This window comes from Ceratotherium simum, chromosome 26 (assembly GCF_057802395.1).
Source record: "Ceratotherium simum simum isolate JZ-2026a chromosome 26, ASM5780239v1, whole genome shotgun sequence".
In the NCBI taxonomy this organism is placed as follows: domain Eukaryota; kingdom Metazoa; phylum Chordata; class Mammalia; order Perissodactyla; family Rhinocerotidae; genus Ceratotherium; species Ceratotherium simum.
In genome coordinates, this window is record NC_141925.1 from 9,864,535 (window position 1) to 9,888,496 (window position 23,962).

A 23,962-nucleotide genomic window follows, 5' to 3' on the forward strand; every position below is an offset into this window, starting at 1 on the left:
GACATGGGCACAGCCATGTTTGGCCGCTCCATTGACCTACAGCCACCAGCACAAAAAGAAATATAAAAGCTGCTTTCTGCGTGGTGGGAACTGGCCCTTCTCCCATGGAGATAGTTGCAATGTGTAAAAATTTCAAGGCCCTTTGGGCGCCGCAGCCTGGGGCAGACTGGCCATCTGTGCTGGCCTGGGATGATAAGCAAGGTAAACAATGCACGTACACAACTACTGGGCTGGGACGACAGCCGGGGGTGGTGGTGCTCAGTGCACGTACGCCACTGATAACCACTTGTACATGGGAACCCTAGATGCTTGCTCTGCAAAACCTGTAACTGCTTACTCTGAAAATTACCGATGGTATATAAACTGCTGGAGACTGAGACCTGGTGAGAGTTCCACCTGTGGAAGGGACGCCTTGCCCAGGACGTGTGATCCTTGCCCAGCCGTGTCCATTGACAGGACTCTCCCGGCAGCGGGGCGTGGATATTGTGAGTAATTGATTTATTGTGAAGTTATTGATCTGATGTGTTCTCTTTTCAGTCAACCTGGTGTTTCTCTTTCCGGTTGATTTGTGTCATTTCCCTTCAGTCGATCTGGTGTTTCCCTTTCCGATCCATCTGATGTTTTTCCCTCTTATTAGATGACCTATTCGGATCTGCTGCTATCTCAGCCGATGTGGATGTTTTCCCTTTCCAGTCAAGCTGGTGTTTTTTCCCTCTTATTATTTGACCTATTCGGATCTGTTTGCGCACTATCGCCTTTACTATCCTCTATATAATAAAATATACCTTCAGTCCATTTGCTTGGAGTGGAAAGTTTTTTTTACATCTCCGATCAAATCCCCGAACCTCTCATAACAACATCTTCAGGGGCCATTCTGCCCACCGTATTAGCCTACCCTTATACTTGTTCATGTACAAAGCAGTGAATCCATAAGATTATTCACAATGTCATTGCCTATAACGGCCAAGGACTGGAGACCACCGCCATGTGCTTCAATACAAGGATGGGTGGGTTACATAAATGATGCATAATGCTGCGTATATCCACACAGTGGGGTAGCATGCAGCTGCAGAAGAGGACGAGCCAGATCTATGATATTTATTTTAAATGAAAAAAGCAAGAGGTCGAGTATCGCATGTTTTATGCCACCATTATCTGTTCAAAGAAAAGAGAGAAGAGAGAAAATACATGTATGTGCTTGTTAATATGTAGAACTCTCTAGAAGGATCCACCAGGAACTGGGAACAGTGGTTTTGTCTGAGGAAAAAACCAGATGAGGGACCAGAGGTGTGAGAGAGGGTCCATTTCCACTGTACCATTTGAATGTTGTTCTGGGGCATATAATGCTTATTCAAAAATAAATTGTTTACGAGTGAGAGGGCAAGAAGCCCGGATGTGACGCTGACAGCTGGTGCAGAATGAGAACACAGTGCTAGGAGGGAAAAGAGAGGTGAGAAGGGATTTGGACATTTTACAGGTGAAGGATGGAAGGCGGATAAAGGCCATGGATGTGAAACCCTTGAAAAGACAGTATAACGTTGTCAGGGGCAGAGACCACGCTTCTGTCTTGTATCCTTCAAAACACCTGCACGTTGCGTCCATAATAAATGCTTGCTGGGGGGAGGGGAAGCACATTTTCCTTGTCCCAGCAACTCTGCTTCTAGAAATTAATCCCGCAGGTCTTCACACACAGGTGGGTGCTCAACAGTATTTGGTTAATGTTAGATGAATGTCATACCTACTCAGAACGAACACGTAAATGGGGGCAGGGAGCGTGGACATCCAAGAGCCAAACTCAGGTTCACAGTCAAAGATCAAATACTCATCCTTGCATTACTTTTAAGCAAAATATCTGGGGCACAAAGTTAGAATTCTCATTGCTGTGTAGGGCACTGTGAGGTCTCGGTGAGCCGTCCTCTCTGGGAACCACTCAAGAGAAGAATCCAGGTGGGGCTGGGGACCCTTGAAGTCATCATCAGGTGAGCTCAGCGGGTTTTCCTCTCAGACGGAGGACCCAGCGTCCAGCCACCTGGCTCAAAGCCTCAGAGGAGACCCTTCCCACACCCGCCAGGCGCCTTCACACAGATGACAGGACACGGCCTGCCCACGGCAGGTCTCCAACACGACACTCGCGGCCACTCTGTGACAGCGGTGACTCCCAGCACCCACAGACCTGTCTACTAACTTATCTGCACCCTTTGCTGGTCAACACTGTTCCACAGTCGCAGCTCAAGCAACCATTCCAGCCGTTGTCGGGAGCTCAGCGGGGGCACGGTCAGCTGCAGGTGTCACAGCAGCCGTGACAGCAACAGGCCACAAAGGAATGGGTTAATCAGGCTGCAATCGCTTACTGCGAGGGGAAGGTGTGAGCAAGAGGCTGAACCGGAGGAGGTGCCCCCCGACCCCCGCCCCGGGAAGGGGGCACCCATGGAGAGTCAGGTGGATCAGCCAGACATGGGGGGTTCTCACTGTTGAGGGAGCGCTGAAACAAAAGGTTCTGGCCATTTTATGCACCCTGAGGTGGAGGGGGTGGGAAGAGCGTCTTCAAGGTCTCCCGCTCTCGCAGCCCCCCATAAGGAGGCTCAGCAGAGGCACCAGAAGGAGAGCCCCCCTGCAGGCCTCAGATAAAGAGAGGCAGGAATGCAGATATGTGAAGAGCATGGCCGGCCAGGGTGTCTGAGCCCTTGACTGAAACTCCCCGCAGAGACAGCAGGGCTGGCTGTCACCAAGTGGGGGGCACGGCGGGGGCAGCTTTCCCCAGGGCCCTGCCAGGTAGAGCCTTCGTAATGGCCTGTGGTCAGGCCTGGGAAACCACACATATGTTCTTAATGAAGACAGGACTCGGCTCTCTCACCAGGGGCTGCTGGAACCAGCCAGGTCATTGCCCTCACCCGGCCAGGAGCGGGGCGTCCACACCTCAGCTCTGCCCAGGACAGCCCCGATTCACATCTGTTGTCTGGCATAATCATAAATAGCAACCCGTTTCATCCTCAAAAGTGCCTACCTCAACTTACCATAATAAAGGAATATAGAAAAAACTAACAATCATTTCACTGACCAATGGCAGTTAATTCTTTGTTGAATAGCTGATACAGTAGATAGCAATGATGAACCACAAACTTCTTAGAGATAAAAAGGTAACCATCACCAGATGAATGAACACAATGTGGTCTATCCATACAAGGGGATACTAGCTGACCATCAACAGGAACGGAGCACTGATTCATGCTACAACATGGAGGAACCTTGAAAACATTACAGTAAGTGAAAGAAGCCAGACACGAAAAACCACATACCAGGTGATCCCATTACATGAAACGTCCACAACAGGCAAATCCATAGAGAGAAAGCAGATCAGTGGCTGTGCCTAGGGCTGGGAGTGGTGGGGTTGGGGAGAGAGGGGATGACAACGAAAAGGTACAAAGTTTCTTTTTAGAGTGATGACACTGTTGTAAAATTGATTGTGGTGATAGTTGCAAAATTCTGTGAATGTACTCAAAAGCTACTGAATTGTACACTAAATGGGTGAACTGTATGGTACGTGAATTATATCTCAATAAAGTTATTACCAAAAACAAAAGTTCCTACGCAGAAGCCCTTCGTCAGTGGCTGTTTATGGAGGAGATTCTACAGTGGAGTCTGAACACTTCTCCTGTATTCAGAGGTCTGCCTCTCTGGCACCTTCTCCACTATTTCCTAGCTACTCAGAGACCCACTGGCCACCTCCCTGGGCCTCAGCCCTAGAATCAACACCTGCGTCCAAACCCCACCTCCTCCACACAGAATACACCTGTCTGGTAGTCCATCCACACCAGCTGCTGGGGCCTGCAAGGTCATAAATGAGACCAGGTGCGGTTTGTAACCGTGCCCGAGGATTTATTTGTTCCTACTTCCAGGGACGGGCTCTGTTAACCGTGACCCAAGGAAGAAACACCTCGCCCTGGGTCAGTGAATGCAAAAGAGTCACCATTGGTGGCATTCCCAGGCCAGGCAGGGAGGGAGGCAGCCCCACAACCCACAGGTGAAAGGAATGCAGGGGCTTTCAAATGACCTGCAGAGGTGGCCACTGGCTCCGTCCTCACGCTGAGCCAAGTGTGCTGATGCAGACGCCCCCGCCTGGCAGCAGACGGGGGGAAGGGAACACAGGTGGCTGGTTCTTGCAGTCAAGTCTCACCTGCTTGGCTTATTCTGATCCAGCTTATCAAAGCGGAACACTACCTGGTCCTAACTGAGACTTGCTTTTAGGTGCCACGCCCGAGTCTTGAGGGTTTCCTAGCTCACCTAGGAGCTTCTGAGCTCACCCAAGAGAGCCAGCCCCTGGCATGTTCTGGCGTGTTCTGGCATGTTCCTGCATGTTACGGTGTGTTCGGCATATTCAGCTGCCTTCCCCTGGACCTGTCCTTTCCCCAGCACAGACTTTCAGAGCTGGAAGGATCAGGCTGCCTCTTTTTAGAGAGGAGAGGAACTCGGCCTGGGAAGTTTAAATGTCTTGCCCCCCAGCCATACAGCAGGTTGCAGGTGGCTCAGCCACAGTTCTTGATGGAACAGCCATCAGTTCTTCTTCCTCCTCAAATCCAACAAGCGTGCGCTGGCCCCTACTCTCACCTGGCACTGTACTAGTGCCCAAGACGGTCGTACTGAGGCCCCGCCCTCAATTTCTACGCTTGCCTTTTAAATATTATTTAATTATATGCTGTACTCTTACCACACTTGTTAATAGTTCCAAACTCATTTGAATATGCATTGCGGTTTATGCTGCATTCACAATTCCCTCCACTCTCATTGTACGAAGTATCACAGTAAATCACAAAAATTGACACTTTTTTTGAGGTGAAACTCACCTAACATAAAATTAACCATTTTAAAGTAAACAATTCAGCGGCGTTTACTACATTCACAATGTTGTGCAACCACCACCTCTATCTAGTTCCAAAACATTTTCAGCAGTCCCAAAGGAGACCCACAGCCATTAAGCAGTCCCTCCGCAGTCCCTTCTCCCCAGACGCTGGCATCCACCAGTCTGCTCTGTCTCCGTGGACTCATCTATCCTGGACGTTTCATAGACACGGAATCATACAACATGCGGTCTTTGTGACTGGCTTCTTTCCCTGAGCATCACGTTTTCAAGGTTCATCCACGTTGTAGCCTGTATCAGGGCTTCATATCTTTTTATGGAAATGGGCATATTTTAAAAGCACATGTTTGGGCCGGCTCCGTGGCTTGGTGGTTAAGTGCGCGCGCTCCGATGCTGGTGGCCCGGGGTTCGGATCCCGGGCGTGCCCCGGGGCACCGCTTCTCCATCCAACGCGAGGCCGAGTCCCACATACAGCAACTAGAGGGATGTGAACCTATGACATACAGCTATCTACTGGGGCTTTGGGGGAAAAAAAAATGAATAAATAAAATCTTTAAAAGCACATGTTTGGGTCAGTGAGGGACATCCCAATGCCCAAACACGGGGAATGTTTGCTTTGACTTGTGTATTTAGCCCAGAGGGTCTCAATGGGGCAGTTTTGTCCCCCCAGGGATATTTAGCAATCTCTGGAGATATTTTTGGTTGTCACGATGAGGGGCTGTGCTACTGGCATGTAGGGGGTAGAGGCCAAGGATGCTGTGCAACACCCTGCAGTGCACAGGGCAGCCCCACCACAAGGCATGGTCTGGACCAAGGTGCCAATAGTGCAAGGTTGGGAGCTCTCCCTAGACGTGACCTCAGTGCCTTCTCTCCGCCTGATCTGGTCCCAGGCCAAATCGAGAGCATTTCTCAAACTCACCTGACCTCAGGAACCACCTGGACGGTCTTTCAAAAATGCCTACCCCTGGGCCCCTTCCCAGGCCTTCTGAGTCTGAATCTCCAGGTGAGAGGCCTGGGAATCTGTATTTTAATAAGCCTAAGGTGCATTTTAGGACCAGAAGTCACTCTGCTGTAGATTGCTCCGTGGCCCTCTGCAAATCACACTTATTCTGTGTCTCTATTACTTTCTCTGTAAAATGGTGATAATGTTTTTCCTTTCCACCTGGAAGAGTTCTTGGCAGGCTTGGTGAAGACAATATGCAAAGAAGCATCAGTCCACATGATAACCTTACCAGAACGTGCAAAGCAATCCTAAAATGATGACGCTCTTGTTTAAATTCTCCAAGCACAAGGAGCCTGTCTATTCGCTGCTGTGTCTGTGGAACACGTCACACACCACAAAAGCATTTGTTGAACGAATAGAAGCACGATCAGTTCTATCACATCAATGACAGAGCCTCACAACTAAAACCAAACACCAGACCAGAGCCCGCAACCTGGGGGCAAGCACGTGCACGTCTCCAAACGGCTTAAATGTAGGGAATAATGATCGTTCTTGCCTGCTGGAGTGGGGGGTCTGGAAAGCTCCTGGAGGGCTCCCAAGCTGGAGGACTGAAGGCATGTTCGGGAAGCCCTGGAGGGAACATGCAGAGGGTTGCTTCCAGGAGGGTGCAGCTCTGAGCAGCTCTGTAGCTTCCCTTTCTCCTGCAACACCAAGAGACACAAACACATAGCCAGACTCACACACATGCACACTCACACTCAGCCAGACACTCAAGGCAGCTAGAGATACACAGAGGCCCTCCCATCACAGACACCTAGACCCCTCAAATACCCACACACTCACACACAATGCACAGACACACTGACACACACCCAGACCCCCACACACCCTCACAGAGGCACGCACTCACACACGTGCACACACGTGCGGTCTGGTCACTGATAAAGGCCTGAGCTGATCTAAGACTTTAGACCTTAGAGGAGTATCTCCTTTAGACTTGAGAGGACGAAAATGCCCAGTTAGAAAAAAAGAAAGGCTCTCAGCGAAACACGGAAAGAATCCCATGATGACATAGTCGCGGCCCGCGGAGATCAGATGCCAGCTGACGGAGCCTGATGAACACCCTGCCATCAGAGACACCCCACCCCCCAGCTGCCGGGAGCTCACTGCTGGGCAGAGTTTCAGGGTCCAGCACGTGCAGAAAGGGGAGCCCCCAACCCACCACCTCCCCACCAGGCTTTTTTATGTTAAGCATTTATTTTCCTACCACTTTAATTTCAGACACGAACAAGAAATGCAAAGTATAGCTTAGAAAACTATCCTAATGAGCTGTTTGCGTCCTTACCATACGCTCCCTTCCCCACTCGCTCAGCCCGGGACCCCCCGAGAACCAAGCAGAAACATCCCCAAAGAAAGTTGAAAGCGATTGTCCAGTGTCTCCCACTTTCCCTTTTTCCACGATGTCCCCAGGAACTGGGGATAGCAGAGTCTGCTCAGATGAGCCCCGGTGTGAGAGGGGGTCCCCACCCTCACGGGCAGATGCCTGGGAGATCCCTGCAGCCCTCTGGGCAAGTGTGACATCCTCCACTGACCACAGGCGAGTACACAGAGCCGCACCCCGCCGGAATCCACCCACTTACTGGAAGCCAGCCTTGCCCTTCCTGCCAGTCAACAGGAAGTCAGGAGACTGCGAGCTGGAGAAAAGGATTGTGTTTCAAGGGCTGCCACTCTTCCAAAGAAAACGGAAAGAAACCAGTGATTCCACCCAGACAGTGAGCAACAGCAAATGAAATCACATGAAGACCCAGAGCAGAAACAAACTTTCGTAATGCAGCGTTCAGACTCATCTGGCATTGAACCCTAAAGGCTGCCTCCTAACATCAGGGTGACTGGATCATTTTAGAGGATGAGGTGCCCCCCCACCAAAATACAATCACTATAATCCACTGTTTCTCTGCACTTCTCCCTCCTGGTTTGTACCGTCTGTCATGTTGGGTTTTCTCATTTGAGGTCTCTCTCTCCCCCTCCACCATCAATTCCACAAGGCAGGGAAGAGCATCCCCCCAACACTGCCGTATCCCAAGATCAGCACACAAGTCAACAGAGGAACGACAGTTGAACACCTGTGGACTCTATTTTAGAGTTCACAGCACCTTCCACACAGAGGGTCCACGTGGAGGGCAGCAGCCACCCCACCTCATTTTTCAGGCACAGGGGGAACCTCAGAAGGACTGAATGGGGTTCAGAGCAGTCGAGGAGCTGAGGCAGGGCAGCCCGGGGCGCAGATCTTCTTGCTCCGAATCCAGCTCTGTTGCCACCAGGCTGCTCCAAACGGTTCCCACTGCAGAGGATGACAAAGTTCTCCACGCCAGGGCAGTTCCAAATGGGTAGCCCTTGCTAGACGTGGCTTTGAAATAGGAAATATTTCTTTAAGAAGCCACCAGGTGGTTCCTCAAAAAGTTAAACAGACGGGCTGTCCCAGTGGCATAGCGGTTAAGTTCGAGTGCTTCACTGCGGTGGGCCGGGGTGCGCCAGTTCTGATCCTAGGTGTGGACCTACACACCACTCATCAAGCCATGCTGAGGTGCCATCCCACATAGAGCAACTAGAAGGATGTACAACTAAGACACACAACAATCTACTGGGGCTTTGGGGAGAAAAAAGGAACAAAGGAGGAAGATTGGCAACAGATGTTAGCTCAGGGCCAATCTTTCTCAAAAAAAAAAAAAAAGTTAAACTGAATTACCATTAAGACCCAGAAGTTCCATTCCTAGGTCTACACCCAAGAGAACGGAAAACATACGTCCACACAAAAACCTGTAAATAAATGTTTACAGCAGCATTATTCACAATCGCCAAAAGGTGGAAACAACCCAAATGTCCATCAGTGGATGAAGGGATAAACAAAATACGGTATAAACATATAACGGAATATTACTCAGCCACTAAAAGGAACAAAACACTACAATATGGATGAACCTCGAAAACATGATGCAAAGTGAAAGAAGCCAGACACAAAATGTCACATATTATATGATTCCATTTATATGAAACATCAGTAAATCCAAAGAAACAGAGGCAAATTGGTGGCTGCCAGGTGCTGGGGAAGGAGGGGAGGGGAGTGACTGCTTAATGGGTCTGGAGTTTTATGTTGAGCTGATGAAAACGTCCTGGAACTCAAGAGAGGTGATGGTTATACAACAGCGTGAATATGCTAAACGTCACTGAATTCTACACTTTAATGTTAGGTGAATTTTAGCTTAAAAAAAAAAGGCACTAGAAATGTCGGCAGGGCAGTCTGGGCCCACTGCTCACTCCTCCCGGGCAGGGGTGTGTTTGGTGCCCCAGCTGCACAACGCCTCTAACACAGCAGGAGTCAATCAATGATAAATAACACTAAAACCAAAGACATGCCAGAGCAGAGGCTCTCAGCTGTTGCCCTTGGCACTGACTTTGCACTGTGACCCCCTTAGACAAACACACAACTATATAACCACAGGTTTCACAAACGATACTCTGCTCTATGGTGACCCTGTGCTGTCAGACACACCCGTTAAATTGATTTTGCCCATTTGGGTAACCAGGGACAAGATCACCTGAGACACTGCAATACCAAGAGCTTTAAGGGTACTCACATGTGTGGGGCATCCAGACAGCGGAATGTTATTCAGCGACAAAAAGAAATGAGCTATCAAGCCATGAGCAGACATGGACAAACCGTAAATGCATATTACTAAGCGAAAAAAGCCAGTCTGAAAAAGCTATATACTGCACGACTGCAACTATGTGACATTCTGGAAAGGGCAAAACTATGGAGACAGCAAAAAGATCAGTGGTTGCCAAGGGTTAGGAAGGAGAGGAGGATGAATTAGCAGAGCACAGAGGATTTTTAGGGCAGTGAAACTACCCTGTACGATACTAAAATAGTAGACACACGTCATTATACATTTGTCCAAACCCACACAACGTACAACACCAAGAGTGACCCCTAACGCAAACCATGGACTTTGGGTGACGATGTGTCAATGTAGGTTCCTCGATTGTAACAAATGTACCATGCGTTGGGGGATGTTGATAATAGGTGGTCGTGCATGTGCGGGATATATGCGAGATCTCGGGACTTGCTGCTCAATTTTGCTGTGAACCTAAAACTGCTCTAAATAATAGTTTCTTTAAAAGGGAAAAAAAGGTACTTCAATGTGCAAATTTTCCTAATACTGCAAAGAACAGTCACGAAACAGTTAAATGCACTAGACTGTATACTTGGCCGGGAACTGTTTTTTGTTTTTTTTTTTAAATCTTTGTTAGCCTCAGAATCTTGTTTCCTTAAAATTCTTAGACTAAAAAAAAAATCTCCTGGTTTCTCTCTCTTATCATCCTTGCTGGATCCACTTTCAATTCACTCACGTGTCTATAAAGAACAGACAACTCATTGTAAACACGTGAGTCGTAAATGCAGGAAATAACTTTAATAGGATCCAACGTGCAAATCGGAATTTTCCAAGTAAAATTCCAACATCTACATTTACTCCTAGCAGAACTCGTTGAGCCCAGAAAGTCAGAGAAGGATTTTAACATCCCGGACATGAGAGGCTGTCCCTGGGGAGAAAACCGAGGCCAAACTGTGTGTGAATGTATGAAGCCACATTTATAAATAGTTCAGTGACCAAGAGAAGTGTTCTCGGTAGCAACTGGAAAGCCAGTTGTCCCCGAGAAAACATGTTTGTGGGTGATGCTGTGGTCAGCCAGGAATCAGTCACGTGCTCATGTTGGCTTAAATAGATGCAAGAACTTAATACTTGTGGTTAACAAGACACAAACCAACACTTACGTATCAGGCCACGTCACCCCACCTCACCCGGACGGGCGAACACATACAAGAGATGTAGCCATTTGGGGTTTGAAACTGGTAAAATTCTTCTTTGAGGTCCAAGTAGACATAAAGCTCTTTCATTAATTGAATGTGATTCAGTATTTGCAACAAACTAACTCTAAACCCTTCAGCAAACAGCGGCAGAACAAAAGAGCCTTTTAATTTGTAAAAATATGAGGAAGCCCATACTGTGAACAATAAAATGGAATGTCCAATGAATGTTTCATACTCCAGGCATCTGAGGTCGTTTTTAAAGTTTCACAGAACATATATTTTACCATCCTTGAAATAGGGCTCTCGTTTTGAAGACTCTGCATATGTAATGAATAACAGCTTGAAATCATTTCTATACCATGATGTGAGCAAAACTGCTAAATATGCATGGCCTTCAATTTTGTCAAATGAAAGAAAAACACATGATCAGGATGGGCTGAGCAGCAATTTTTCCAGACCATAAGTTAGGATTTAATTGACAATGTAAGCCACACCAAGAGATTTTTTAATTTTCTCGCACCTTCCAAAATGAAGCGATATCACCAGGTAAGAAAAGGGAGGACATTCATATTCCTGGCAAGTTACAATGCCCTCCTTCTAGCATCTCACAACCACCCTATCAATTAACAAAGCCTGTTTTGTTCGGAGAATGAATGAGGACGGCTTTCTTCTGTGCATGTTATTAAAACTTGAAAGCTATGGCTTGCTGCCATCGATGACGCCCATTGGGTTCCAATCACCCAGTGTTGGAATCTGACTCGCTAGCAATAATCCACCCAGCTCAACATCGGTCATCTTGACAGCACGGGATATTCAGCAAGTCTGAAGTTTTTATCACGAAGGATTTTCTACCGTGATGGAGCAAATAAAGGCTCTTTGTAGCAAGGGCTAAAAACACAACACGAGACTTTTCTTCACACTGTAAAAACTGATAAGTAGTTCACTGAGTGAACCAAAGACTTTATTTTTTAAAAGCAGATAACACCAAAGTACTATGTAGTATCCATATTTGTTGCAAAAATAATTACTGGAACTTTCAAAACATCAAATGAATAAGCTGAATCAACGGTTACGACTATAATTTTCAACCAATATACAGATTTTCATTCCAGGTCTAGGTTGATTTCCACATAATACTATTCACATGCATTCCCTGTGCCTATATATCATCAAAACAGGAGCTCCTGAAAGTCAAGCACGGTTTTGTCTTGATTTCAAAGATGATGCAGCAGCTAACCAAGAACTCTGGTTTGCTGTTTGAGTCCTGGAAATCATGTCTTCCGATGTTATACAACAAACTGTATTTCAGAAAAACAAAATCAGACTCCAGATTCCTTTGACCAGTCCAAGTCCCCATCTCAGCACCGTGGTACCCACACATGCTTGATCATCCTTTCTCCTGTGTTCTCAAACACCCCACCGGGAACCCCAAAGGGGCCCCACTTTAACAGTTCCATCTAGAGGTTCTTAAGAACCAAACTAAACCCAAGGAAAGGCAGGGGATGAAATGGTCCATTACTTTTTCTGTTAAGAAAAAAAAATGTGAGAATGCATTGGCAGATGGGAAAATGATGCCAGTCATACGGTTAGGGAAGATGGTTCTATAAATCCTTCCTTTCAAAATTATGTTCAAAGGTGTTTAAGACCAAAAGGAGGTCATAAAAACTGTTAATACAAACAATTCCGAGAAAAAAGCACTTCATGGAAAGTGGCTGAGGATCTGGTTCAAAGAACCGAGGGAAGGCAGACCAATGATAAGATCCAGCCCGGTATTTCTAGCATGCGTTTATGACCTCGTGGATATGTGTCTGGTGGGTGTGAATAGCCCCTCCTTGTACTTAAAATGAATTAAGAAATCAAAGTGAATCTGTGTGCTAATGAAGAGACCGCAATTACAGAATCTGAGAACCAAGGCCTTAGTCTATAAGGCAAGAGTTTTGTCATCAGAAGTGGGAGCAGACAGATGCAATGGTAGGCACTATAGGCTGGTTCAGCCATATTTGGGCCAGAACAGTCTCTAAAATAAGGCAACTCATGGCTTCTCAGTTTGAGACTACCACCAGAAAGGCCCACCAAGGCAAGAAAAGCAGCCCGCCAATGGCAAATCACCAGAGGATATTCAGACGGGGCAACGGTCACAGTGAAATGGGATGACTTGGGGTCACGGTGGGCAGGAAAGCCTTGAACCAGCCCTCGAGGTGAACGTCTTTGCATGTCCTGTGCACGACTCCAAGCAGCAATTTCTGGGGTTTGAAGACGTGTTACTTTTGCGGTATTTTCCCCCAAAAAGAAGACACGGAGGTGGAGCCCCGGGAGGGGTGAGACCACCAAGGTGGACCCTCCGCCAGGGCTGGGGCTGGGTGAGAGTCGGAAAGGACTTTCTGCAGCACACGGCTCCCTCCAGGTCTGGCCGAGTCCTACAAGCGCTTGTAGGTGCCCAGGAGAGCTTTGCAGTTGGGACAGTAGTGGTCCACGTCCTGCAGGGCGTCCACGCAGAAGGGGATGAAGCAGCAGCCCGCCACACACCTGCAAGAACAGAAACAGGCACACGCAGAGCGTGTCACCCACTGTAGTAGTCTGGACGGTGGCCACCAAAAAGATACGTGGGACGTCCTCACCCCCGGACGAATGCGACCTTATTTGGAAAAAAAGCCTTTGCAGATCTAACTAAGAATCTTAAGATGGGATCATCCTGGATTATCCAGGTGGGCTCCCTAAACTCAATGACTGGTGCCCTTACAAGAAGGGGAGGGGACACACAGAAGTGCAGGGAGGGACAAAGGCCATGTGAAGACAGAGAGAGAGCCTGGGGTGATGTGGCCACAAGCCCAGGAAGGCCCGGACCAGCAGAAGCTGGAAGAGGCCGGGAAGGAGTCTCCCGCAGAGCCTTCGGGGGCACCTTGATTGTGCACGGCTGGCCCCCAGAATTGTGAGAGAATCAATTTCTGTTGTCTTAAGGCACCAGGTTTGTGACAATTTGTTACAGCAGCCCTAGGAAACTGACAAACCAACCAACGCCAGGGCTGCTCCCACAGACAGGCCGTCCTGGGTGTATTCTCAAATCTTGGGTCCTTTGAGCATCTTTCAAAGTCTTAGATTGGGTGAGCTTCTTTTGTAAAGGGCCAGAGAGGACATATTTTAGGCTCCACGGGCCCTGATCTGCAGTTGTAGCTTGAAGGCAGCCATAGATAATCCATAAACAAACGGCATGATATGTTCCAATGAAACTGAAGATGGGCTAATTTGGCCCCCGGGCTATAGTTTGCCGACCTGTCTTAGACTGATCACTTTTCCATATGTAGGCTGCTTCTTACAGCAACAACCAAATAAAGCTCCCCAAATAACATCTCTTAGCCTACGGCATCCACCATCAGCACCCACAGGCAGGACCTTCCTACAGTCTGCAGGATAAGAAAGAATATTTGGTCTTTGTCCTTGGTTCCTGGCACAGAGCTCCAAACCCTCAGCATTTCTGGAGTGACAGGAGTGTCTTCTGTTACTCATAACAAGCTCCTGACCATCACATCTGAGTTTATGCTAATGAGGTGACTAGGGTAGAGTCCCTAGGTAGCCTCAGGATAGGGCTGGCCACCAGAAAGACCAAGTGGTTAGAGGGTTGGAACTTTCAGCCCCAACCACAGACCCCCAGGGAGCAGAAGGGGGCTGGGTAGAACTCTTGAACAACTAAATCTGGAGAGCTTCTGGGTTGGTGAATGCATCCATGTGCCAGGAAGGTGGCACACCCCAACTCCAGGAGAACAGAAGCTCCTGCACTCGAGACCTTTCTGGACCTTGCCCTAGGTCCTCCTTCATCTAGCAGTTCATCTGATCCTTGGTGATAAGCCAGGTAAACGTAAATAAAATGCCTTCCTGAGTCCTGTGAGCTGTTCTAGCAAATTACGGAACCTGAAGAGGGGATAGCAGGACCTCCGAATTACAGCTGGTTGGTCAGAAGTGAAGGTGGCCCAAGACTTGCGACTGGCTTCTGAAGTGGGGGCAGTCTGTGGGACTGAGCCCTTAAGCTGTGGGGTCTGTGCTAACTCCAGGTAGTGAGTGTCAGACTGAACTGAATCACTGGACACCCAGCTGGCGCTGGAGAGCTGGCTGGTGTCAGAAAACACCACACAGCCTTACAAGCAACATTTGTCAAAAACGTAGTTAAAAAACAACATTTTACAGGAAGACACTGATTTACACAAAGCAGAATCAGGAAATACCCTGATGAGGAAACGACCTCGTGAGAGAAATTTCCTCCTATTGCGTAAGCTTCCCCGAGTTCAAATAGGGCAGCCAGGCCATTTAGAGAGATTCCTAATCTACAGCCTACATGGGCAGACATGGCTCCATGAAGCACTGCACACACACTGACTTATTTTATCCCCAACAACCCCCCAAGGTGGGCATTATAACCCCCAGTTTACAGACCAGGAAACTGGAGCACAGAGAGATGAACCCACTTGCCCACAGTCACACAGCAGCAGGAGGCAGGATTTGAACCCACGGTACTATATTTAAGGAAGAAAAAGGAGGGAGGGACAGAAAAGCTGCCTCAATTTGGAAGCCAGATCAGCAGAGGCTGACACTCAGTAGACATTTCCATTCTGTCTTTCCCTGATTTCAAAGATAAAAATTAGTTTTAATATAAATGTCCAAAGGCAAATATTTAGCTTTTTCTGTCCGAGGAGTGAAGATGACAGCCATCAGTGGAGTCCCCTGGACAGGACAGGGAATCGGGAGCCAAGAAACCTGTTCGGTCTCATTTCTTGCCCCCTGAACACGTGTCCTCAAGGAAGTTAATCAAGCTCTCTGGGGCTCTGAGCCTCTCTTGGAAATTAGGAAGAGAAATACCGTTCTTGCCCGACCTGAGTCACAAGCAGGAGATAAGGAACGAGCCAGCTGTTGTACAAGAGATAAGCACTCCTGAAAAGAAACGCACAAACACCGTTTCCTTCAAGGAAGAAAACAGAGGGCCTGTGGTTTCACGGAGTGACTCACAGCCAGGAAGAAGGATGCCGCCTCTGTCCGTTTGGGGAAAAAAACTGAATTGTGTTTCTTCAAATTGCTCCCAGTACAGAAACTCCTCTCTCTCTCAATATAATACCCTTGGTGCAGACATAAATATTTACACACTCTCCTTGTACGGGCAACGGGAAAAATACTTGAGGTCATAAAAAGATAAGAAGTTTTGAAGAGATGACTATAAAGTATTTTAATGTACGGACTGTTTAAAGCTTATCTCAGAGTCAGGCAAACATTATTATTTAGGTCATGAAATTCTAGAAGCAAAAGAAATCCCTGACAGCCTCAGCCTACACAGATGCACGCGGCTGCCGTGCGTGTCCCTACACGCAGGGAGTGGTCTGAGCAGACGAGCAAGGAGAAACGATGGCTGGGACAGTGGCATCCAGGCCCTGATATGCTCCAGGAGGACGATTTCTGGTTAGAACAGTAGGGGAAGGGGTGCTGCTGGCATCTAGTAAGCAGAGGCCAGGGATGCTGCTCAACATCCTACAGTGCACAGGAAGGCCCCCCACAACACAGAAGTATGTGCTGCAGTTGAGAAATCCTACAAGAGAGGGAGGTGAGAGAGCCCGGGGGCCGAGTGGACCACGGACTTACCCCAGCAGGCACAGGCTCCCGCAGGAGAGCCAGGTGAGGGCACCGGCGTTATAGGACAGATGAGTTACGATCATCTTGTTGCAGGAAGGACAACACATCTGGACTGGGCGGTCAAAAAAGGAGACAGGCTGCTGCACGTAGACCGTCTGCACGGCAACTGATGGAAAGAAGAACACCAGACACAGGCTGATCAGCAAACGAGGAAAACACTCATTAGATAGCAGAAAGGCAGAGGCAGGGTCTCCACGGATGTTTGCACATCCACGTTCACAGCAGCATTATTCACAAGAGCCAAAAGGTGAAAGCAACCCAAGTATCCATCGATGGATAAATGGATGAGCAAAATGTGGTCCACCCTTACCCACGATGGAATATTATTCAGTCTTAAAATGGAAGGAAATTCTGACACCTGCCACAATGTGGAGGAACCTTGAGGACATTATGCTAAGTGAAATAACGCAGTGACAAAAGGACAAACACTGTATGATTCCACGTATGAGGCACCTAGAGGAGTCAAAGTCACAGAGACCAAGTGGAATGGCGGCTGCCAGGGGCCGGCGGGAGGGGGTGGGGAGTTAGTGTTTAATGGGTATGGAGTTTCAGTTTTGCAAGATGAAAAAGTTCTGGAAACAGATGGTGGTGATGGTTGCATGACAGTGTGAACGTACTTAATGCCACTGAACTGTACACTTAGAAATGCTTGATGGGGCCGGCCCAGTGGCGCAGCGGTTCAGTGCACAGGCTCTGCTGCGGCGGCCCAGGGTTCACCAGTTCGCATCCTGGGCGCGCACCGACGCACCGCTCGCTAAGCCATGCTGTGGCGGCGTCCCATATAAAGTGGAGGAAGATGGGCATGGATGTTAGCCCAGGGCCAGTCTTCCTCAGCAAAAAGAGGAGGATTGGTATCGGGTGTTAGCTCAAGGCTGGTCTTCCTCACACAAAAAAAAGAAATGCTTGACAATGATAAATTTTATGTCATGTGTATTTTATAAAAAACAAAAGTTGGGGTGGGGAGAAAAATGACAACACGAGAAGAAGCAGTGGCAGATTTCCAGAATTATCAGTTGAGGGGCTCGCAAAACCTCCACATACGAGATGGGAAAAGACCGTGTGCTCCTGGAAGAGGACTTTGGCTCAGCTAAACCAGGCTTTCAAACTCGACTCTCCGTGCAATCACGGAGGGAACCGACTGAGAATGCAGAGTCCTGGGCCCTGCCCCCAAGACAGTCTGATCCGGCAGGTCTGGGGCAGGGTCCCCAAACTGCTTTTTAAGCTCCCTGAGTGGTTCTACAAAGGTGGTAATTTCAGAAACAGCGATGTGATGGGTTTCGGCCTCAATTTTCTTCATCCATAGATTAGTGGTTGCAGGGGCTGGGGGAGGGGGTATGGGAAGTGACACTAACAGGTACAGGGTTTCTTTCTGGGTTGATGGAAATGTTCTGGAATTAGTGCTGATGGCTGCACAACTCTGTGAATATACTAAAACCAGTGAATCATATATCATTTACAAGAGTGAACTCTACGGTATGAGAATTCTCTCTCAAAAAAGCTGTTACTTAAAAAATGGAAGGAACAGAGTTGTTGCCAGGATTAAACGAGATAAGGGTGGTAAAGAACCCCACGTGGTGCCTGGTACAGAGTGAACCGTGATGAACAATTCCCTCTTTTCACACGGGGCTCCTTCATGAACTCCTACACCCAGAGATAAGGCTGGAGTTTACCCGGCCAAGGAACACGGACCCAGTTCTTTAAGACAAGCCGGGGAGCCGTGTCGATACATGAAATGAGCACATAAAATCACACTAAAAAGTGAAAACATGTACAGACATTCACAATCACCAGAAGGGAATCTAGAGTGATGTAAATCAGGAAGCCCTTCCAGTTCAGGCTGTTCTTTATGTTTTTGGCAAAGTTGATTAACCTCATATTTCTGTCAAAGTGACTTCCTTCTGTTCCTTTCCACATTGTTGGAATGCCATTTCTATAATCTATGCATTAGGGGAAGTTACCCACTGCCCAGAGCTAAGTGACCTTCATACTCCTAGAAAGACCTTCTAGAAAAGCAGTATTGCATACTTTAGCTCTTACATGTAAATTTTACTAAGTCTTTTTTGAGTGCAAGAATGAGTTATGTATTGATCAGAGCGTGATCTGAAACAGTCTGAAGTCATTACCTGGTCCTCCTCCATCTCAAGGGGGGACAGTTAGCTGAGCACAATGACAACTTTAGTTCACTTTTATCAAATGGTGACTCAGAGGGCTTTATGTAATCTTAACCACCCCCTGATGGGGTACTTGAGCAGCACTATTTTACAGCTGGGGAGACTGATGCAGAGGAGGGTGGGTGACCCAGGCGGCCTGACTCACGGGCACCCCCCCCCCCCCCCGCTCTGAGCTGGGGATTTCCTCCCGGGCTGCTGGTGATACTGGGCACACCTGGGCAGCAGGAGGTACCCAGGGGCAAGGTCGTGAAGAGGTTGCTGGGAGGCAGGGGAGCACCGTGCGCGAAGGGTGCTGGTGGGCTGGGCGGGCTCCCTCACTCAGGGCTATTTCTTCTCCCTCTCCTCCTCCAGCCCTGGCCTCGCGCAGAGCTCTCCCACCAACCTCAGCAGGAAGGGGGGGCCCTTAAAAGTAAACTCCCCTTCCCAAATTTCTCCGGGATAGCTGGTTGTCCCTCTGTGGTAAGAGCCCAAGGATGGGCTTACAGCAGACTTGGGAAGGCTCGTAAACCGTTCCTTATTGTGGAAAAGCCACGGGCCTCACTGATACGGAACCTAGCCTGCATGCGAAATTTCAGGATAAAGGGTCAAGTTGGACTGGCTGGCACTTGGCTCAGACCCTTAGGCAGAGCCACCCTGGTCACTCTCTTCATTCTCATGGAGTACCCAAGGTCAGGGCGGTAGGGGGACCAGGGAGACCCCACGTACTTGCGTTGGCGTTGGGGACGGGCACTGGCTGGGTATAGTACGCAGGTGGATTCATGCCCTTCCCATCTGGGCCCGTCACGAGCCCCGTGGTTGGCCCAGGCGCGGGGGCTGGAGGCGTGGGGAAGTAACTGTTAACGCCCACTGTCTCTTCATAGGACGGGGGCGCAGTTGGCACCGAGGAAGGCCCAGCGGCCGCCTGGTAGTATCCTGGACCAGACATTTTACCTACAGCAAAACCAGAAGAGACCAGATCAGACACTCAATGGACATTTCTCTCTTTTCCACTCTAATCATTTCCCGCCTTCCCGCACCCCGCCCCCTCGCCCCCAAGGAAGATTGGCCCTGAGCCAACATCTGTCGCCAATCTTCCTCTTTTTACTTGAGGAAGATGTCACTGAGCTAACATCCATGCCAATCTTCCTCTATTTTGTATGTGGGTCACCACTACAGCACGGCTGACAAGTGGTGTAGCTCCACACCCAGGAATCGAACCCGGGCCACGGAAGTGGAGTGTGCCAAACTTAACCACTAAGCCACAGGGCCGGCTCCTTTTCCACTCTAATCTTAAATTTTCCACCTGACAACCAGAAAATCTGAGGAAATGACTCATGTCCAGCCTTGTTCAAAAGTCGGAATGGGGGTTAATGTTCCTTGGAGACCCAAGAATTGTCACCTTAACAAGGGATTCCCTAAATAAAGATAAAAGGTAAATAATGACAACCAAAAATCACCAAAACCGAGACAATCTCAAAGGGCAAACATCAGCCAAATTCCAGCAGAAGTTTCTTCGCACTTAAAACCATTGCCCAAAGGCGACCCAACTTTCACATCCAGTGTTTTTTCTCGTTTCTTTGTAACTGCTGTGGTCTCACTAATCATGTTCAGGGGGACGGAAAACACAAGGGCATTCAAAACCCGACCAGGAACTATCGCAATTACAGTGCCAAGCGAGAGAAGCCAGACGCCGAAAAAGCTCACCGTAAATGATGCCATTTATATAAAGTCCAGAAACAGGCAAAACGAAGCATGGGCCTAGAAGCCGGAAAGTGGTTACTCTTGGGAGGCGGAGGAGAGGCTGGAAGGCGGAGGAGAGGCTGGAAGGGGGCGGAAGGAGGGTCTTCTGGGGGGCTGCTCATGTTCTCTCTCTTCATCTGGGGGCTGGCTGCATGGACACGTTCGCTTTGCGAAAATTCGAGTTGTACAATGAGGACGTGTGCACTTCTCTGTATGTATGTTATATTTTTTTAAAAAGCGCGCACACACACACACACACACACACACACACACACACCAGTTTCCATGTTGAAAACTGAGCATGAGAGCAGCCAGGCACATGTTTCCTTTTGTGAGGGCAGAGAAAGGGTTTTTTCCCCAACGGAGCTGATGCCCGCCTAGGATTACATCTCCCGCACCCGGGCTGTGTTCCTGTCTGAAGCCCATGTGCAGCAGCCCCAGGGCAGCTGGAGAGGACACAGTGCCCTTCTTTGTGCGGCTCTGTTTTTCCAGCGGGGCAGGGCTAAGACTGCGTTAGAAGATCCATTCAAACCTGTCCCAGGAGAAGTGAGGAAACGAGTTGCGAGGGCAGCGAGCCACGGTCCGGGGGCTCCGACCAGCCTGCGCCTCTTCCCACGCATTCTGCCTCGGCTTCTAGAACCCGTGGGAGGCAGAGGCAGTCATTAATTCTGCTGTGGGGAGAAGTGGAGAATCCTTCAGGAAGCTCTGCCTTTAAGCCGAGCTCGAAAGAGGAGATTTCTCCCGGGGAAGAGAGAAAAAGGCATTTCTAAGTGGAAAAAGAGGCATGGGAAAGTGAACATGTGTAAAACAAAGTCAATAAATAAAGCTAGATAGGTTGGGGCCAGCTTCCAGAAAATTCTGAAAGTCCTTTGGAGGTATTTGGACTTTATAAGCCTGTGCTGTCCAATGGAACTTTCTGGAAGGATGGAAATCTTCTCCATCTGGGCTGTCCAATATGGTCACACCAGCAGCCACAAGAGGCTGCTGAACACTTGAAATGTGGCTAGTGTGACTGAGAAAGTAAGTTTTTAAGTCATATTTAAGTTTAGGCAATTAAAATTTAAAATCTAATACACAACTTAATTACTGGAAAACTTTTATGTAAGCGTGGGACACCTTGGGTATGTGAATCTACTTTTTCAACAGCAAATTTAATGAACTCTGAATCGAGATCAAATGTTTTTGATAAAATTTTAACACCCAATTTAGGATATGATGTCAATATAAAATACACCCTGGCTTTCAAAAACTTTTTTTTTTTTTCCTCAGGAAGCTTTGCCCTGAGCTAATATCCGTGCCAATCTTCCTCTATTTTTTTTAAGTATGTGGGCTGCCAGCACAGCATGGGCGCTAACAGAGCAGTGTAGGTCCATGCCCAGGAAGCAAACGTAGGCCACCGAAGCAGAGCGAGCTGAACTTAACCACTAGGCCACCAGGGCTGGCCTTCAAAAACTTTTTAAGACATCGATGTGAAATATCTCATTCATAATTTTTTTATATTGACTGTATGTTGAAATGATAATATTTTAGATAGATGCAGTTAAGTAACATGCTGTTAAAATTCACTCCACGTGTTACTTTTCACTTTTTAAAAGCCGGCTGCTAAAAAATTTTGAATTACCTATGTGGCTCACTTTCTGGTTCTACAGGACAGCAATGCTATGGAGCAGTGGGAGCCATGGAAGGTTACAGAGAGAGGAAAGGTCCAAGCCTAGAAAGGGTAGATGAAGCAGGTCTGTAAAAGAAGCAAGCAGCAAACCTCAGGAGGCCCCTGTGTGTGGGTGGAGGAAACCAGGGTCCTCACACACGTCTACAGAGGCGGGTTAAGCAGGAGGGGAAGGGTTAACAAGACCATAGGACATCTTGGTGAAAACAGGTTCAGGGTTTAAACATGAGAACAACTGTGAAAAGTAGTTAGGGTATGTTGCCAGTTTCCTCAGACACACAGGCACAGAAATACAGGAGGAGGAGGGAAGACAGGCCACAAACACCAGCCCCAGGACACTTCTTGACCAGGCTCACCCCGGAGTCGGCTGACGTTCCCTCCCGGCTGGCCCCAAGAACCCCCACATCTGCTTCGGGCACAACCTGGGCTCGGGGAGACTGCAGCCGGGGAGCAGGGCCTCGGAGCTCTGCGGTAATTAGATGTGTGTTGACCGTCAAGGACGCGCTGTCCCTTCCTGTCTCAGGAAAGGCAGACCCAGAGCTGCCTACACGTTTATTTATGAAAACTGAGTCACAGAAAAACCCACAAGGGCAGAAAACACAGAAAGCCTAGAACAGCACCCTCTGCCATGGCTGCACACGGAGTGCTCTGGGAGGGAAAGAAAGTCTCGGGGTGCCCTGAACTGTGCACATAGTTTGGGCCAAACCACTGGGAGGCAATGACTCAGCCGAGAGGCGGAACTTCTCTCCTCAAAACCACTGCCTCTCTCCTCCAGAAGTGAAGACACGCGGCCAGCAGCGGTGTCGTCAAGAGCCAATGCGCAGGTGTTAGGGGCGGGGGGGGGGCTTCTTTCCGTGACCTCAAGAGGAAGGAAGGGCCTGAGGGGCTCGCTCTGGAAACTGACGCCTGGGGCCCCCCTTTATCGACCGCGCACCATCTTTCTTGTAGTCACATCCTACTTTCTGGGACTTCAGGACTGCCTCTTGGGAACACTGCTTTTGGATCAAACAGCCACATAAACATGCTTATAATTCTGAAAAGAACAAGAGCAACAGGCCAGAATTGTAAAAAAAAAAAAAAAACCAGCTGGTTTGAAAGCTTTCTAAATAAATTCCACAGCCTTCCTTCCCCCAGGCCCCAGGCCAGGAAATGCCACGCCAGTCAGTCCCATTTCTTTTTCTTCCCCCCCCATTTCTTTTTAATTTGGCTCCCCCCGCCCCCCAGAGGCAGGAGGCCCCCCTAGCCACCCACCCACCCACCCTTCCAAAAAGGATATGCTCAACCCGCCTCCACCCCTCCTCCCCATCGCCCCAGCATGACACTCTTAAGAGAGGCAGTCTTTCACCCCAACACACACACACATACATTCACACACACACAGTCACAGAGACACGTTCACACACACAGAGTCACAGACACACAGAGACACATTCACAACAGTCACAGACACACACAGAGGCAGAGACACACACACACAGAGACACATTCACACACAGACACACAGAGACACACACACACAGACATACACCCGGGCACACAGAGAGAGACAAACACACAGACACACAGAGAAGACAGTCACAAAGAAACACACAAACAGTCACACACGGACACCCACTCCACTGCCACCAGAGAACTCTTCGTCACTCCACGTCAGGCCGCCTGTGTGCTGAGCCGCTAGCACAATGACATCCTTTTCTGGGACAAACTGGAAACCACAGGAAAATGTCTCCGAGTTGAAGAGAACAGGAAACCCCAGTTCTGCCCCGCGAAAGCACAGCCCCGAGAAGCCCTCTGGTGGCCTGGGCAGTTGGGGGGTTTCCGGGGAGCCCAGGTTGCCACAGTTACAGGGAGCTTTGTGGGGGGGAGTAAAGGAACAAACGCGGGGATCTCCTCCCCCCTCCCCGTTGTTCCCCGTTGTTTGACTTTGTTATTATGCCCCGGAGAGTGCCTTTTCTCCACTGTCCATTTAAAAGAACACGTTGAAGGCGATTCTCCATCCACCTTCCACCCGTCCCCACAGAAATCAAGAAAATGCTGAGCTGGAGATCTGTCTTCACCATCTTGGAATGAC

General features: G+C 48.8%; 1 protein-coding gene across 6 annotated transcripts in view; it reads right to left on the reverse strand.

Moving 5' to 3' along the window:
* Positions 1-11,594: 11,594 nt before the first annotated feature.
* The window catches only part of LITAF (lipopolysaccharide induced TNF factor), a 35,600-nt gene continuing 23,232 nt past the window's right edge, over positions 11,595-23,962 (reverse strand). For all 6 annotated transcript variants that reach the window (XM_087416965.1, XM_087416970.1, XM_087416966.1 and 3 more), the window contains 3 exons: positions 19,212-19,436; positions 16,285-16,441; positions 11,595-13,191 (listed from right to left, as the gene is read on the reverse strand). In XM_087416965.1, the coding sequence (XP_087273091.1) occupies positions 13,083-13,191; positions 16,285-16,441; positions 19,212-19,436 (491 nt within the window). In that variant the 3' untranslated portion in view covers positions 11,595-13,082. The remainder of the gene's footprint in view (positions 13,192-16,284; positions 16,442-19,211; positions 19,437-23,962) is intronic.